The sequence below is a fragment of the Vicugna pacos genome, chromosome 4 (genome assembly GCF_048564905.1).
Source record: "Vicugna pacos chromosome 4, VicPac4, whole genome shotgun sequence".
Classification (NCBI taxonomy): domain Eukaryota; kingdom Metazoa; phylum Chordata; class Mammalia; order Artiodactyla; family Camelidae; genus Vicugna; species Vicugna pacos.
The window spans coordinates 32504884-32523635 of record NC_132990.1 but is presented as its reverse complement, the minus strand read 5'-3'; the positions used below and the strand labels follow the sequence as shown (position 1 = coordinate 32523635).

Below are 18752 nucleotides of genomic sequence, written 5' to 3'. Positions count from 1 at the left end.
ACAGCCCCACTGTGCTCTTTCACTAATGTTTTTCTGCTTCCCTTTTCAGCATACCAGGGGGTGGGTGGGGATTGGCCCAGTTCAGCCCCAGTGGTGTGTCTGTTCTGGTCCTAAGATTCCTAAGAGACTCATTGGTTACAGCAGTGAGGATGGTCACAGAATACTTCAAAGGGAGCCTGCGTCATGCCATACAGAGAGGCAGTTGCCTTTACTTTTTCCAAAACTGAGGTGAACCATTTCTAGGGAAGAGGGATGGGTAGGCAGTCTAGAGCAGGGTTGGCAGCTTTTATTTTATACTTTCCAAGTTTCTATATTGTTTGGATGTTTTTCACCAAGAGCTTTTTATAACAATAATGTAAAAATTATAATACAATAATAATAAAAATAATAATGTAAAAATTGAGTTATGGTACTATGAGGTTAGGTAATTAAATACAGTTGGAGAATAGACTGGAATTAGAGGTTCCAGTTTTTATTACAGTTTATTTTATGTTAATACAGTTTATTACATTTGCTAGCTTTATGACTGACTTTCCTCTGGTCTGGAGTCCAAGCAGAAGGATACCCTTAACTCCAGGTTGTAGGTATTCAGTTCGTGTCTCACCTCAAATGGCAAACCGTATTGTGGATTCTGCAAGGAGCATCCTCAACAAGTTTATACCCGATATCTATATCTACACAGACCACATGAAAGGAGTCAATTCTGGGAAGTAAGTGTCTGCATTTTTAGAGCCCGATTCTGCAGCCACCCTGGTGTTTTTCATGCTTCTGTTCTGATTGAAGCTAAAGTTGCCAGCTCAGAGGTTGGGCTGCCAGAGGAAGAATGAGTCAGAATTCTTTTCCTTCCAATTTATTGCCATTGTCACTAATAGTCATCTTTTGAGCGCCTGTCACATGGAAAGCATCACAGTGCCCAGTGTTGGAAGAGGAGGGGTTGAGAGGCCAGCCTAGGGGAATTAAAACCCAGCTATTAATAAACAGTGCTTCAAGCTTTAAATCCCTTCTGTACTCTGTTCCCATAGAAAATTAAAGTCAACAAGTTCTTCCACCCTGAGTAAATAACAGTTTGGGGCAAAAAAATCCTTTGTTGGTCTGAGCGCCAGTTGGCTTCTCTCTCCATCAAGGGGAACAACACCCTAAGAGCCAAAGAAAGTTGTTATTGCAGATTTGAGTTCGGTTTAGTTAAAGTCCTAGCGGAAAACCTCACTTCAGAAAATAAAATGTTAATGATGATCTGTGTAATGAAAATATCTGTTTTAGGCTTTAGTTACATATTTAGAAACCAGTAAGTTAGAGAAGCAATTAAAAACTAATTTTTTAATTATGGAAATGTTCAGTATACAAAAAAGTTGAAAGGATAATTCAGTGAACACCTGCCTATTCCTACTGCTTGTAGTTAATGAATATTTTGCCAAATTTGCTTTTCTTTTGTGTGGATTTTTGGGGTCTTTTTGTTTGTTTGTTTTTGCTGAACCATTTCAGTGTGAATGACAGTATCATTACGCTTTGATTCTGAAGTTTTCAGGTTACATCTTTGAAAAAATGAGAACATCAGAGACTGACTTTGGTGGGTTAAGAAATCAGTTTTTTCCTAAGTAGTACCAGAGCTCATCTTTTTTCGTAGCTCTTCCATCTGAGCTTTTAACTTCAGTAAAAGAAGGAAAGAGAGTAAAGGAGGGGCTGAGTGTGTTATGGGGTCTCTGACCTTCATGAAGCCCAAGGGAGAGATGAAGGTGATTTTAGGAATGCGGTGCTTGTTCACAGTCCAAAGCATCAGAGGTGGCAGTGTCAGAGGTTACAGTTGGGAAAGGGTTTGTGTGCAGAGCAGGGAGTCGGAAAGGTCAGTGATGGTCCCAAACCTTTGGTGTATTGCTCAAATACATTGGTGTTTTCCTCCTTCATACCATGGAAGTGATAACACCTGCCTCCCTAGGTTTACCATAAAGATTAAAAGATCATATCTGTCAGCCAGTAGTGCAATGCCTGGCACATAGCAGGTGCTGCAGAAAAGGGAACTGCTAATGCCATTCTCTCCTTTCTCTTCCCTTCTTGGCCACAGGTCTGGATTTAAGGGGAGAGAGGTTCCCAGGGGTGGGGGAGGGTGAGTAGCAGCAGCTCTGAATGGCCTGATCTCCATAGTGTCTCATCTGTCTGGCCTCTTGCTTGACCAGAGGGTAGCAGGAGTGAGGGCCGAGCTGCCCTAGCTATCATATGGGTTTTTCTAATGCCATTGACTCAGCTGACCCTAATGCTGGTCTGGGCCCATGCTTGCTAATAGCAAATAGGAAGCTCACACACGGATCCCAGATGTGGGTATGACTTAGCCCCGTGGGTCATCTGCTCCAAGCTCCACTTAAAAAATTACATGTAAAACCAATGCATGTTGTTAAGTTTGTGTTTAGCTCTCTGAATCTCAAGTTACAGTTGACAAAGGGTGATCTTCCTTCTCCATTATGACACTATAAAGTCATGGTTGGGTGTTTTCCTCTGGTAATTCAGTGAAGTATCCACTCAGGTTAGGCTTACTGAAGTCTAGGAGTGAGAGTTTATATTGTGGCTGTGGCCTAGAACCTTGGGGGCCAGCAGTTCTTGGTGGCCTGTGTCAGCTCTTTGTCCAGCACACATTTGTTCAGTGTGATCCCATTTTGATTCTCATCATCATGACTTCTTGAAAAATCTAGTCCTATACCGAAGTTTTAAAGGCTGTCATTTGCAAACTGTACTAATACACATCTTCAGTGAGTCACCTGGTGACCAGATGCTTTGTCGCCATAGCTTGAAATAGGCCTGATAACACACGTACCCCAAATGTGGAGGGGAAATTGAAGTGACATACATAGAGCGTAATGTGTTATCTTGTTGTTTTCTGTAAAACTAATACGATATCAAATGGAACAATCTTGATTAAACATAAAGTGTATTGTAATAAAAAGTACACACACCTCAGAAGTTTCACATGGATGGAAGAATTCGTAAGTTCTTAGGAAAGACAGGTAAGTGTGTTAGAGCAGTGATAGTAGCCTCTCTCCTGGTTCTCCCTCCCTCCACTGTGTGCTTCTGCCCCTACTGATGAGCTGGGTGCCCCTTCCTGCCTCCTGGTTGGGTGACTCATAGGCAACTTGAGATTATGCTTTAAACGTCCCATGGTGATGCTGGGGGGTACAGTGTTAAGTTGTTAAGCGTGACTCAGGGTGCCCTGGAAACTCTGTTCTTACTGCATGTTCTTCCCTTGGCAGGTGTTAATTAACCTTTGGCTATATAGACAATCAATTTTTTTTTTGAAGAAATTAAGGACTGACCAGTAAATTCCCTCCCTACCATGAGCTCATGGCACATATTTGAAACATTATTAATTTTACTTGTAGTTTTTGTGAAACACATATTTTGGCTAGTTTTGTGCTAGATGCATAGAAAATGCTTCATGAACATGTATCCTGATTTGTGTTAGAGTAGGCAGGTCTGTGTCGTGATTGCATGTGGAGTGTACTGCTAGGCAGTATGTCTATTTGATCCTCGAACGACACTAGGGTTAGGAGTGCTGACCCTCGTGCAGTTGAAAGCCCGAGTATGACTTACAGTCATCCTGCATATCCGTGTGTTGTGGTTCCTCCACATTCTCAGATTCAGCCACCTTAGGATCATGCAGTACTGTGGTACGTGTTTAGTGAAGAAAATCATATAAGTGGACCTACGCAATTCAAACCCGTGTTAAAGGGTCAGCTGAATTTATTTTAAAGGCACTGGGCAAGGTAGATGTGAAGTGTCAACTCTGGAAATTTTGTGGAGAGGTGCTTGTTCTTATTGTTTGTGGACTGATTTTGTTCTGCATCAAACTGATTGTCACTAAGCCTCATGAGAGCAGGAACTCTTGTGTTTACCACAGCGCCCCAGTTCCTGGGTGCATGAAAGCTTTGCGCCAACAAACATTTGGAGTCTGGGAGATCTGCATTTAAAATGCATCTCAGTCTCTTTCTAGCTGTGTGGACTTGGTGCAGGTTGCTTGATTTCTCTGTTTCCTCAGTTGTAAGATGGGGGGGTGGTAATATTTACTCTGCAGAGTAGTGTCAAGCCCCTAGCTCAGAAACTGGTGGGAAGTAGGTGCTTGATAATTGGTAGCCCTTGTTAGTGTTGCTGTCAGTGTTGATTGTTACAGACTCCCACAGTAGGATCTTTTACAGTGTAGGAAGTGGGGGAAGGGAGGGCTAATAGGAAAAGCAAATTTGTACTTCCTTCTGTTTGGCCATGTGTGCCCTCACTGCATCACGTACAATTCCAGAGGAAGCGAGTAGGAACTCTAGTAAGGCCTGAAGTAACCAGAGAGAGTACCAACAGAAAGATGTTTTTTCTCTTTTCTTTTTTTTTACTGATGAATGTGAACCCGACTTAATTAGTGCTACTCAGTGTCTGTGCCTTTGAATCTCCAGTTCATTAGTGCTACTCAGTGTCTGTGCCTTTGAATCTCCAGGTCTCCGGGCTTTGGGCTGTCTCTGGTTGCTGAGACCACCAACGGCACCTTCCTCAGTGCTGAACTGGCCTCCAACCCCCAGGGCCAGGGAGCAGCGGTGCTTCCCGAGGACCTCGGCAGGAACTGTGCCAAGCTGCTGCTCGAAGAAATCTATAGGGTATGTCCTCAGCCTCTGCAGGTCTGGGAGGGGAGCCACCAGAAAGCAGTTCCTTGTCTCTCGTTTTTATTCGTTAGCAACTTTCTTCCTCTTCCAAGCTCTTCAGTCAAGGAATTAACCTGTTCCTACCCTTTAAACAATTTAGCATTAACTAGTTTAATGGGTTGGCTAAACGAGCCAATGAGCAGAGATCTATTCCCACTGGTGTGGGACACAGGGCAGGTAAGTTTCAGTTGGGAGGGCAAAGAACCGAAACAGTGTTATACAGGAGAGAGAAGGTAAAAATGAAGCATGTTAGATGGAGACTGGCCAATTGAAGAGCACACACCATCCTGATCAAAGCAGATACCGTCTCTCAGCCCTCCATTCATTGCCATAGGTGAGTGGGGGCTCATGCTTTTCACATTTTTGAAGAAGCTGGAAGTCTGGATTTGCATGTGACAGTTAATTCAGATGGGAAACAGTGTCAACAGGCTAGATTTTACAGGGTGTTCTGGAGCACAGAAGTATGTCTGGGAAAGTCAGGCCTGTGTTAGCATGGTAGGGAGCTTGGGAAGATGAGAACATGGGACAAAGAAAAGGTGACACAATACTGAAGGCCAGATGCACCACTTACTGCTTTACTTCTGCAACTCCGCTGGTGGAACACAGCTCAGGCCAGCCTGGCCCGACCAGTCCTCAGTTGCCACAGTTCTTTCTCTTCTGATCTGTATGAGCAATATGCACATCTGCACACACACACTTTACTCTGTTTCCCAGAGATAGTTGAGGTGACTCCAAATAAGCAAGGAAGAACTCGGGGAGAAGGAGAGATGTTGGCAAGAGAAATAAGGTGAAGCTGCCTGATAATTCATGCTTTAGGAGACCATACATCAGAAATTGACACATTGGGACTGACTATACTTCAATTAAAAAAAACAAAAAACAAGTCTATATACTTGGTGTTAGAGGAGCGTCGCAGATCCTGCTCCAAGATTTCTGTTAATCTGCACTGTTTTTTTCTGCCTCAGGAAGGTGAAACCTTTTCCTTGACATGTAGAAAATCCAGGACAGGCTGCAGGGATGGTTTTTCCTCTGCTGTGTATGCACACTAGGGCCCACATTCTTGAACTGAGCATCAGCAAGAACTGCACTGTCGTTTCTCAGTATCCGTTGGGGGTTGGTTCCAGGACCCCTTTGCCCCACTATGGATATCAAATTCCATGAATGCTCAGGTCATCCACATAAAACGGCGTGGTTTATTTTGTCTCTTCTCTCCTCCCAGTATCCACGGGTTCTGTATCTGCTAATTCAGTCAATGGAAATTAAACATCATTTGCGATTGGTTAAACCAGTGGATGTGGAGGGCTGACTGTGCTCTGGGTGATTTGCTATTGGATGGTGTGTAGTGTTTGTAAATCGTCTCTTCTCCAGCTAAAAAGCAGAAGTGCCTTTCTTCTTTGTTCTTACCTTTGTATTTATTCTCAGTTGCTAGACATCTCTGTAGTTCTTTCCTGAAGTCTTCAAGGATGTTTTGCTATGTTTAAAGTAGCAAAAATCAAATGTGAACCCAGTGAAATAAACCCACTAAGGCAGGTACAGTGGTAGTTTTGTTAGTTCTTCCTTTTGCCACTGTAATTTTTTTTTTTAATGGGGGTACTGGTGATTTAACCCAGGACCTCACACATTCTAAGCATGCACTCTACCACTGAGCTATACCCCACCCCCTAGTAATTTATTTATCACTGTAGCAGGGTCATGGGTATTGATCCCTGCACAGGTCTTACTAAGGAAAACAGCTTATCTTCACAGTCTGCTCCCCTGATCCGAGTCAGCATTCTTTTAAATGTCTCATTGGTTGCAAGATGCAGTAGGTAAAAATGAACTGTTTCAGAGTTCACTAAAATTTCCAGCTTATGTAATGTCCATCTAGTTAAATGGAAGACAGCCTATAACTGTGTCATCAGTAGAGTGACCCTATCCCTGCTACTCACCATTCAGCTAGGAAATGGCAGAGGAAGGAAATGTCCTATCATATGAAATCCCCCCAATGGAGGAAGTATCTTCTCACAATTCTTGTGTGGTCAGAATCTGTCCTCAGCTTTTTTGTTGCTAAATCAGTCCAATGTTTGATGCTAAATTTAGTGATTTTTTGAAAGATGAGTAGTAATTAAAAGTTGGGAGTAAATGATTAAGACGTTGCCCTGTCAGTTACTTAGTTCAAGAAGTTAGTCACCTAAACATTTGTGAGGAAAGGCTTTGCGGGAGATAACGTGGGTCCCTCAGCCCATATTGTCTGGTTCAAGTTTCCGTGCCTTGGTCCTGTGGTGGTTGGCAGGCCCTCTCTTTGACTGTGGGGATGCATCCATTTCTTTCCAGTAGACCTGGGAGAATAGGATGCATCGCATTGCAGAACAACCTAATGGGAGCCTACAGGCACAGCTGGAATGTGGGTTTTATATCCCTGTAATAGCAGATTATAAACTGCAAGGTGAAAGCACAGTCAAGAGAGAACACATGCAGTCTGAATTAGGTTGTTTTACTTTATTTTTTTACTCTAGTTAAGTTCTACTCTATACCATTTCATTGGGCCTGGACCAAGCTTTTTTGTTTTAGATCATTACGAAAACTTCCTTTGTTTGTGTGTATGATCTTTAATTGCTAAAAGGATGAAAATGCCTCATGTTTTTTGTGAATAATTCTTTATATAAGTCTGTGATGTGACATGGTTTAAGTAGGTAATAAAAGTCCACCTCCTTTGAAGGTACTGTTTATTACCAAAGTTTTAATCCTTTGATCTAATTATGTCTCATCAGTTACCAAGCCCTCTTGACTCCCTTCCAGGCTTTCTGGAACTGCCCTTCCTACCCATCTCTTGCTGCCTCCATCTGCTACTCTCCTCCCTGTCACCCCCTCCTCCCTTGATATGCACTCTGGCTCTCCCTACTTGCAGAGGGGAAATCCTTTCCAAATCATCTCCAGCATCCTCTTCAGTCTAAATTTCTTCCTAACACTGATCTTGTCTTGTTACTTCTGTGCTCAGAGACCTTCACCAGCTTCTCACTTTCCCAAGATAAAGTCACAACCTTTGACTCAGTTAGAAAAGCCCTTCATCAGGCTTCTGGCTCCACCTTTTCCCTGCAGTTTCACATGCTTCTCCTCCACAGAGAGCATGCAGCCACTTTCAGGCTGACCTTCTGGCTGTTCCTTACTGGCCCTGGGTCCTGTGTCCCCCATCCTCCTTCTCTTCCTCCCTCTCTAAATCCTGCTCATTGCTCCACGGCTAGCTCAAGTCCCCACCTCCCCTCAGCCTTCCTCTGGTGCCACGTGAGTGAGCACTCCTCCCCCTGCCCACCTTGGCAGTCCCCGTGCCCACAGCCCACAGCTGCTTCATAGCCTTATCCTAACCTTAAATTATTATTGGTTCCTGCTCATTGTCTCTTCTTTGTAGAGAGGTTGGAGCCACTCGGCACAAGGATTGCATCCTCTGCTGTGAGTGTGGCCCCACCTCTCCTTCCTCGGTATCCTGTACACAGACCCTAATATATTTATTGCACCAAAATATTGGTCTACTACATAATAAAAATAATTGAGAATGGCAGAATAATGACATAGCGATAGGAAGCAGAGACTGAAGACAACAGTTTAATTTTAGACAGTCTTATGAAAGGGAGCGAGTTCTCTGAAACACAGTTAGTTTTTTTGGTCCTTACATTCTCCACGGGTCAAGTTTTCCTTCTGGATGGAAATAAACATGTTATAACTCTTCTAGTCCTAAAATTTGCTAAATGAGATAAATACTTACTGTCCTTTATTAACTCAGAAAGAGCAAACAGTAGGATCCACCCCCGATTTCCCTACTCTGTGTCATACGTGGGGCCTGACAGTAGAGGATGAATGTCTACACCTGAGAATGGATTTATCCCTACCCTTACAGGCATTAAAAAGGAGAGAGGTGTATCCACCTAAGCAGCAGTGGACAACCACCTGTGCTATTCTGAGTCTGGGAGAGCCTAGCCTTGGACAGTGACATATCATGATCGGAAACTGGGTTTCTTGTTGTGACATGTGCAAAATATGTGGAGGTTCGAAGTCATCCTGCTTTCATTATGTACAGCATAGATTTGAATTGTTTTTAAAAAGTTATCCCAGAGAGAATGATCCAAGACAAAGGTAGTCTTTAAGACACAAATGGAAACACTCATCACATAGAAGCAAAACGACTGAAATGGTTAAGAAATTCAATACTGAAAGAAGAAAGGCAGCCCAAGCAGTTGTACCTCAGGAGAAAGTTTTTGAAAGGAATCCTTTTCTGCTTTTTGATTTGGAAGGAAAAAGTGGGGGGAAATAATGCATAAGTAATAGGAAAGGAGGGATCTGACTTGAGCACTTCTCCAGTTTTAAGGCACCTGGGAAGAGATAAAGAGGGACATCTCATGTCCCGTGGCAGGCAGTTTCTGAGCGTAACTGAACAAGTGCTGTAGATGACACTCTTGAGGGGAAAGGTCCTGTCGTGTCAGAGTAGCTGTGGTGATCTGACATTAGATAAACAGAAGCAGTGTTCACTTACCCCTTGGTAATTAACTATACATTTCCCGTAAATGTCTATGCTTTTTTGCTTATGTGTCCTGCTACTGCTTTAACTACGAAGAAAAAGTTTAATTGTTCACTAGATATACCTCGGTAAATGAAAATGTCTGTTCATTGTGTTAGTGTCGGCTGTTACAATTGTTTTGATTAACTGTTCAACCCCTTGAAGTTAGTGGATAGGAGGATTACTCTTTAAAAGTCACTTACCCAGTTTTCTTATTGTTTGAACTTTGCAATCTGCTCTTCTGTGGGTTGATACTTCAGGCATCTGTGTCTGTTTTTTCCCCCTCTGTTTTGTTGGTTTTCCATTATCTGGTTGGTACAATGATTAATCTTTGAAGTGTTTCTGTTTATAGGGTGGATGTGTGGACTCGACCAACCAAAGCCTGGCTCTGCTGCTCATGACCCTTGGACAGCAGGATGTTTCCAAAGTCCTCCTTGGTCCGCTCTCTCCCTACACGTGAGTTACCTTCTTTCAGCCTCCTTATGCTGTCCAGTTTAATCCTCCAGTCGCATAAAATGACACCGGTGTTGAACTGAGCACCATCCTGTGAACATCTACATGTCCTCATCCTTAAGTGCACTGGAGGTTGTCACTTCCATCTGGTGTTTAATGAGGATTTTGCCTTCCTTTCTTTCCTTCCTATCTGTCATTCCCATGTCATTCAGGATCCATGATATATATTGGAAAGTTCTTTTGTCTGTGCTTTAGATCTTGTTTCCATTTTGGAGGTTAACTCCTGCTTCTGTTATAGCTTGGGTATTGTTATTAGTTTTTTAAATCTCTGTTTTCCCCAGCCATGGCTAAAGGAACTGCTTTTTTGTCCAAGAGGCAAAGTCCATACTAACACCACTGGACTAGGAGGGAAATGCGGAGGTGAGTTTGAGGCTGTTGGATGTTATCAGAAGTTGACTGCTGGGGTATTAAAACAGTCACTCTCCAAAAAGAGCAGATCCTCAGAAAGTCTTGAATTCTAAACAGCACAGTGAAAGAAGCATTCCCGCTGATAGTAAACGAGGTTGCTGAGAACAGTTTGTTTGAGCACTGACATCTGTGTGTACATGTGTCTGTATACTGGAAGATCATTCTGTGGCTACCTGTGGGTGGGGAGTTGGGGAAGCGGGCCTTGGGTAGGAGGAAATATTCAAGTAGACATGAGACTGAACTGTCCTTTTTCGGTTATCATGGTACCGATGCTGTATATCTGAAAGGTACAGTACTGTGATAACTGAAGAATGGTGGTGCCATCACATTGAGAAAGGGGCGGGCACCGCAGAGAGCACAGTGTACCATTGCACCATGGTGTTGGGTATGTAGAAACCACAGCTTGAAAAAGATTCATTTGGAGGCTTTTTTTGCCCCCTGTAAAGGTGGTGGTGGAAGATTTTTTTTTTTTTGAACAAGGGTATGGAAGAGAATACATTCTTTTAGCAGTGGGGGAAGACTGATAAACAGGAAACTGGTGAGGACAACATTATCTCCTGATAACTTGTGTAAAGTATTGCACAGGACAGGAAGCCTGAAATTGGGTAATCTTAAATGGCACGCTGACATCAGGAATCAACATTGCAAAGATAGACTTTGCAGTTAAGGCACTTGGAGAGGTGGTGAGGACCGGGAGCACAGCACCCTAAGAGCCGAGACTGGCTTCCCATCCAGAGTTTGCTGGAAGCGCCTGACAGCTGTGTGACCACCACGGTCCCCTTCGACTTGTTAGCTGGCCTCGTGCTGCTTTCCCAATCTCTACTTCAGGGCAGTGGAAGACCTGACTGCTCGTATGGCATAAGGTGGTGTCTAGAAATGTGTGTGGTCATGGGGCATGGGGTTTGGCAGAACATTATGTGAAAAATGGAATGTATATTTTTATTTTTCCTTGACACTTTTTTGGGGGAGAGTTGGGTTTTTTTTCTTTCTTTCTTTCTTTCTTTCTTTCTTTCTTTCTTTCTTTCTTTCTTTCTTTCTTTCTTTCTTTCTTTCTTTCTTTCTTTCTTTCTTTCTTTCTTTTCTTTTAGAGTTTTTTTGTTTTGTTTTGTTTTTTGTTTTTTGTTTTTTGTTTCTTTTTGGCTGCACAGCCTTGTATAATCTTTTTTAGCAGCAGCCTCCGTGGAGACAGTCAAGATGTGACTGGATTTTTTTTTAAAGTTTCGGTGTCTTTGACACACCCCCTCACCAAACATGAATTACAGGGTCTTGTCTTGCAGAAACCTTGCCTAAAATCACTCATCTCCTGGGAAAACAAAGTGGTCTGCTCTGAATGGAGCTTTATAGGAATGGGGCAGATTGCAGATTTATGTACTTTGAGGCCTGAGGCTGGGGCTACGGGACAACCTTCCTCTGGCTTACCTGCTTCCTGGGGCTTCCTGTAAGAGAGGTGGCCACAGACTGGGAGAGGGCAGCCTCCCTTCTTGTGTAAGCTAGCACGGGGAGGGGAAGGGAGCTTCTTTTTGAAAGCTCTATCAGTTGGGACCTTTCCTGCCCTTATTCACTGTAGAAGCCTCCAGAGGCCCAGAGTGATGAAGGGCATAGGTGGGAATAAACATGTAGGATGTTAGGAAAGGCAAAGTAATCATCACATGTTTGAGTGCAGTTAAGGGTGAAAAGGAGACAGAATTCACAGTCAGGATGATGGTAGCAGGGGAACAGCTTATCTTAGTTGAATTCAAAAGCTTTGGAGCCCAAACTAGCACACTTATTTTTATGTCCAGTTGAAGTCATAAAAAACTGTTTTCTATAACCTCAGATTCATGAAGAAAACCAGAAGCAAGACCCTCCTTGGTCTAAAGAAATGTTATTTTTTCTGGCAGTTTGCACACTTTGATTTGTATAAATAGTTTTTTAAATGTCTGTTTACAGAGCACTGGGATTAAGGAGGATGGTTTTTTTTTTCCTGCAGTGTTGCTTTCAAACCCTTTCTGGAAAATAAGAATCTCTCTGTTCTTCCCTTTTCCTCTTCTCTCTGTCTTACTGCTAGAGCTGACTGGTAGTGGTTTTCTGTGTTATTTGACAAAGTAAGCCTGTTTGTGTGAAGTTCTTTGGGAAGGCCATAGATAGATAGATAGATATATAGATAGATACATAGGTAGTATTTTTTGTTTGTTTTTTGGTTTTTTTTTTAGTAGAGTAGAATAGTTTGGGTAACAAGCTGGTCTGTGGAGAATCTATTTCTGTAAAATTTGTGGTTTACAGTTGGTGATGGTGGTTCTCCTTTCCCCTCAAAAAGCTTAATTTTACAGTTTAGGGAGGATTTATACTTTATTTAAAAGAAGGATTATGTATCAGTGAGCATCTTAATTACTTTCAGAAATTGTTTCCGGTGCAAGATTGCAGTTACCAGAGCTTTCTGCATTCTGCCAGTGACAGGTGTTGGCATCCAGCCCATCTGGACTGGAGTCCGTCTCTACCTCACAGCACTGGGAGACCACGGACAAGGGGTTTGGCATCTCTGGGCCTCAGTCTCCTCTGTCGAGGCATGAATGGCCCTAACTCAAGGGCTTGTGGAGATGGAGCAAGGCTTGAACGAGGTCAGATGCTTAGTGTTCCCATCAGCACCCAGCGGAGCTCATTCAGTGCTGAGTGTGCTGGGAAGTCCAGTCTCCTGCTGAGGTCACTGAACCCAGGAGGCCTGGTGAGCTGGCTTTGGGCGATCTGAGGCCGGAAATCGGCTGCACATTTGCCTACTCAGCTGTCTCTAAATCTGTATCCACTGATTTTTAAATTTATAACTAATTTCCTGCAGTCACATTACTAAACAAACTGCACACATCTTATTTACTGATCCTGAGAATTCTGTGAGTAGGTGGTTATTTAACGACACTTTTGGCCAGATGTTGTTTTAAGCATGCTACAAATACAAACTCATTCAGTTTTCATGATAACCCCACAAGGGTGATTAAAGGCAGGTACTGCTATACACTCCATTTTATAGGTGAGGGGATTGAGACACAGAGAAATTGAGTCACTGGGACCCAGGTCACACAGTCAACAAGTGGGTTCAGACTCCAGTGTCTTGTCCAGAGTCCGTGCTTCCCTGACCCATGTGCTCTTCAATAAGATCTGGGATTCAGTCCATTCTCTTGGACTCCAGGCACCTCCATGCCTGAGCCGGGAGGCCATTCTGCATCTTTCAGAGTCCTCGTTTCAAATTTTCGTAAAATCATCTCCTTCTGTCTTTAGCTGTAAGTATAAAATAAACCATGTCACTTTGTTTTATTCTGGCTTTAATAAATGCCCTCTGTCCACTACTTGTGAAGTGCTGGGGTCCTTGTTAAACACCGACTGAGCGGGGTTGTTGGCTCACCTGCTCTGTCTCAATGATGTAAAGATAATTGAGATGATGCACAGGAAGACTGGGACCTGCTGGCTGAGCCTGCTGCTTTTGGGGTACTGTTGCCTAAATACTCTTCAGGAGCTGACACAATACCACTCACCTTACATTTGGGAAGCCCTGTCATCTTTATTATGCTGTTTGAGCCCCAGAAAATATTTGGCATACAGTGAAAACAAGTAATATCTTATCCTTACTTTTCATATGAAAAAGAGAGGTCAGTCACCTGTTCATAGTGAGTTCTTGGCTGAACAGGGCCCATGTCTCCTGAGAGTGCAGCCAGCCTGGCTCTCTGTGTCCTGCTGCCTTTATAACTGAATGTAATAACTTTATTCCTGAAGCAGAGATCAGCTGCACTTCAGGAAAGCTGCTCTTTGGCAGAAAAAGCACCACCAGCATATTTAAAAGCTATTACGTAGTGACTACAGGGGGCCCCACTGAGCAGATTCTCTTCCCGCCCTCAGATCTCACCCCCAGATCTTCCATCCTCTGAACTTGAACAGCAATTCCTTAGACCTGAGAGGTAGGTAACCCCAGTGTCCAAGTGGATTGGTGGAGCAGGAAGCAGGACCCTCTGTCTTGGTTTGTGTCTGTGAAACTGCCAGAGAGAGCCCCACCGTGATCTCTCACACCTCTCTAGCAGGCTTCAGACAGGGGACCTGGTAAGAGGGGCTGTATTTAAGGGACAGGGCCAGGCAACCTGGCAAGTTCCAGGCAGTTGAGATCCAATGGGCAGATGACCCTGGGCCCAGTGGCCTTCACCTGTTGACCAGCAGTGGTCGTGGGAACAGTCCACTCCCAGAAAATACTCAGGAAAAATTAACTCTGTGCTCCAGGATTCTCTGAAACCTGCTTGTCAGATGGATTGGAGGCTTTCATGAAAAGTAGGTTGTTGGTGTTCTTTTGTCTACCTGAAAATAAATCACTTTGTTCTGGCGGGGGTGGGGCAAAGCTCACTACAGATTCTTCTTTAAGTCAGGAATTCAAATCCTTCACATAGGAGTTACATAATCCCAGTTGCCTAAAAGGGTTAGTCTGAAAAGCTGCCAGTCATACTGTGCAGAGGTTATTTGTAGAGGAGCAGGGTTGCCCTTGTGTCCCATGGTGCCTCTTCTGCCTGACTCTGTGGCCGAGTGGTTGTGTCTAGAAAGTGTGGATCTACAGTATGATGTTTGGAAGAGAAGAGAAGGAAAGGGAGATGGTGCCTCGTGGGGCCAGCATGTGCCTGCAGCCTTGCGGAGCTCTGGGGCTGGGGAGGAGGATGTGGACCAGCGTTGAATGTGGCTTTGTTGAACTACATATAGATGTGGGCGAGTTTATTCTCTGGTGTTCATTTTCATAAGGAGACTGTATATTATCTGTCTGAAGTTATTTCTCAGCTTCTGAGCGTGTTTGCATGTTGATATCCACCTACAGGAGACAGGGAGAGTGGGGCTGGAGGTGGGAAGACGTCCTGAAATGTACCTCAGTCCAGTCACTTACACAGTCTTCCTCAGACAGGCTGAAGGGTTGGCAGAACATTATGTAAAAAGTGGAACCGACTTTGCTTTTTCTAACGATTCCAAAGGCTACAAATACCCCAAAGCTGCAAATATGCAGGCCTGCACACTCAAGCCTGTGTTTCTCGGATCCTTCCCCAAGAGATCAGAAGCAGGCTGTGGCCTCTCAGGAGTTCTGCCAGCTGGGCGGGTGTCTGGTTTTTCCAGCACAGTTGAACAATTCAGAGTGAAGTAGACTGGGGAGGCTCTGGGAGCAGAGCATGCCTCAGGCCTGTGTTAGAACTGAGGCAGCAGCGAGAGAGAACGGGCTGTTTCTTTCCTCCTTAGAATGCAGACGAGTGGGTGAGAAGGCTGGCTTCTGCGTTGCTGCCAGCTGTAAGCTTTGCCCACAGATGTGGACTGTTTATTTATGGGTTTGATGTGTTTGTTTTCTTTTTCCCCTGGGGCAGGGTTGGGGAGTAGTGAGGCTGGAACAGAGAGCAAAAACCTGAAAATTTCAGCTGGCTATTAAGATGCCAAAGCTATCAGGGAAAGAACTGAGTTCCCTTAACTGCTAAGAATGTTGAAGTCATTTCTCAAAATTAGCCCTAACTCCCAAATTTTATTGGGTGTCCCATTATTGAGTGCCTTATATAGTACCTAACAGGTATGATGGGTTAAGGTCGTTGCCCTGGAGGTGCTCATATAATTTACCAAGTGGGGAGCAGTAATTATGAGACAACTATACGTAAGCACTTCATTAGCCTTCATAAGCAAAACCAAGAATGCTTTGGAAACCCAGAGGGATTATTGCCCAGGAAAGGCTTTGTAGAATAGGTGACAAATGGGATGTTATTTTCAAGGTGGAGATGAAATAGCATGATCCTGGAAGAGAGCAAAGAAGTGAGTTTTTCTGTAAGCATGCAGCAATTACCAGGACCCCTTCTCTCCATCTCTTGGCCTCTGTCTTGGGCAGGCAGGGTGCAAAATTTTTCAGACTTTCTTTTCTCCTTTTCCCTCCTTTGACTAGATTAACTAGGACAAAGGGACAGGAGAGAGTGGAAAATGCATTGCAGTAGGCTTTATAGTTAGTTTGGTATATACTGTGTGAGCGTAGGAGCCATGGGTCAGTCAGTTTTTTTTTTTAACTTCAGAAATAAAATATTTATTTTAAACAGCTTTGAGATACAGGTCATATACCACACAGTAAACAGTTCAGTTGTTTTTAGTATATTCACAAAGTGTGTAAATGTAACCACAAGCTAATTTTAGAACTTTTTATCACTCTGCTTTTGAAGCTATATCTAAGAAACCATTGCCTAACCTGAGGTCATGAAGACTTATTACTGTGTTTTCTGTGAGTTTCATAGTTTTTAGTTCTTACATGCAGGTTTTTGATCCGTTTTGAATTAATTGTTGAGTATGATGTGAAGAAAGGGTCCAGGTTCATTCCTTTTGCATGTGAGGTTATTCTTTCCCTATTGAATTATCTTGGCACCCTTTTTGAAAATTGGTTGACTGCAAATACGTGGGTTATTTCTTGACTCTTGATTCTGTTTCATTGATCTGTATGTCAGGTTCAGTATTTTGAAAGATTGTCAAATGATTCCATGTACATTCTTCAGGGGTGAGAACTGTTTGGATGGTTTGATTGGGGGGCAGTTGGACTACTTCATTAAAGATGCACAGACCATCTGTTCTTAACTAAACCACTGTTTCCAAACTTGGCCAATAAGAATCACCAGGGATGATTCTGTCCCCTGTGCACTGGGGAGACAGGGCCCGGTAAGCAGGAGGGAGGAGACGTGTAACCTGTTATATTCTGGGCTCTTCCCCATGGACACTTCCTCTCCACCAGTTGCCAGTTGATCAGAACCTTAAGGAATCTGTTTAATGAACTGTCCAGGTGGTCAGTCTAGCTGGGGTGATGCCGAATCTGCTGGGCCAGGCCACTGGAAGCCTGCATACCTGTACCATGGTCCTTTCACGGAATTACTGTTCTCAAGATACTCTTGGGTTGAAGCCATCGCTCTGCTCTGTCTTAAGGGGAATGACAAGAAACAGCCCCATGAAACCCCTCTCCATGTTGACTGTGAGCTCTTTCCTGGCCTCCTTATTTAGTGTTACCTCCTGCCATATACACATAAATTCTGTTATACTCAAATTTCCTCTCCATTTGCCTTGTTTAATTCATTTCAATTTCCTACTGTGGAGGAAGTATATACGCTTTTCAAGGATATTTAACTTATCTCGTCTGCCGCACTAGATTGAAAACTTCATGAGACAAGGGATTTTGTAGTTGACTGCACATCTCCAGCACCAAGAACAGTGCCTGGCACATAGCAGGCACTCAAAAAATATTTGCTGAGTGAGTGCAAGCGTTGTCGAGGTTGAGGAATGAAGAGAGAGACACTTCTTTCTTTCAGCATCAGCAGCAGTTGTTCGGCTTGGCTTTACCTCATGGTGCTGTGAATCGTGAGAGCACGTGATTCTCTCTGCATGAGCCGCTTTGAAGATTAATGCCATAATCATGTCCATTGTACCAAGTGTGTCGGACCAGCCTCTAACCTTTTTATTCATTTATTTAATTTATCTTGTTGTCTTGTGTGCCTCTCTGCAAGCTGTCTAAATCCTCTTTGGAATCTGGCAGGCTGTAAATAAATGCTATTTAATCAGCTTTGACGAGTTCTTAATATCAGTCATTCTTCTTGATCTGGGGAATTAAAAGCTTGGGATCTCAGTTGGAGAAAGAGAATATTTTTAAAAATCGAATTCCTCTTTGATTTCTCCCTTCTTTATTTATTTTTATTTATTTATTTATTTATTTATTTGTTTATTTTAGGATAGAATTTTTGCGGCATTTGAAGAGCTTTTTCCAGATTATGTTTAAAATTGAAACCAAGCCATGTGGTGAAGAACTCAAGGGAGGGGATAAAGTGCTAATGACATGTGTTGGCATTGGCTTCTCCAACCTCAGCAAGACCCTCAAGTGACACTGTCACAAAATGAAAGGCCCCAAGGTCTCAGACAAAGCAGAAGCCGCCAAGAAACCAAAGGGACCAAATTCATCCAGAACGGGATGGCCTCTTACATTAAGGACTTTCTTAATTTTCCACTTAATGACAATCAGGATATCGACCTGGAAGAACGTCTCTATCATGTGGTTTCCAGGGCATTGACGTTCCTCAGGAGGCCCAGTCATGATGCGAGCTCCCTTGGCTTACCTGGATGAAGAGCGCGCCTTCAGGACACAGTTGGGCTGCTAGAACCGTATCACAGCTGCACGTTGGCAATGCCTCAGCCCACATCCCTGGGCTTCTGCCGTGTGGCTGTTTTCCAGCCCTGTGGAGTCTGTTACCGTTCTTTCTCCAAGGACTGACCTCTGTGAACCTTGGCTTCTGTGTAGGGATTGAATGAGATGATACGGGTGGAAGTTCTTTATGAGTAGAACAGTGTTAGGCAAATGTCGGAAATTGGAGTATTAGCCTCTTTTAGCCCTTGTCTTCTGAATGGACTGCTGTCTTGGAGACAGATGCTGCTGCTGTACTTGGATGTTGGGGGATGAGTGACTAGGGAGAGCGGGGGTCCAACTAAAGTTATTGAATGTTTTCTATATCTCAGGTCTGCTATGCATTTTCTTATTTTATTTTCACAATAGCCCAGTGATTTCATTATCTCCACAAGAAAAATTCAAAAAGGGCATTTTGTTCGATAATGTAAAGATACTAGGTGTCCTGATTTAAAGATCTACGTGTAGT

The 18752-nt window shown here is 43.5% G+C and overlaps 1 protein-coding gene across 3 annotated transcripts in view; it reads left to right on the top strand.

The window, feature by feature from the left end:
• The window catches only part of RCL1 (RNA terminal phosphate cyclase like 1), an 81235-nt gene that overhangs the window by 35751 nt on the left and 26732 nt on the right, over positions 1 to 18752 (top strand). For 2 of the 3 annotated variants that reach the window (XM_031676943.2, XM_072959485.1), the window contains exons 6-8: positions 585 to 710; positions 4466 to 4622; positions 9548 to 9651. In XM_031676943.2, the coding sequence (XP_031532803.1) occupies positions 585 to 710; positions 4466 to 4622; positions 9548 to 9651 (387 nt within the window). Of the gene's footprint in view, positions 1 to 584; positions 711 to 4465; positions 4623 to 9547; positions 9652 to 17836; positions 18610 to 18752 lie in introns of those variants that run through there. The other variant, XM_031676942.2, reaches the window with a different exon arrangement.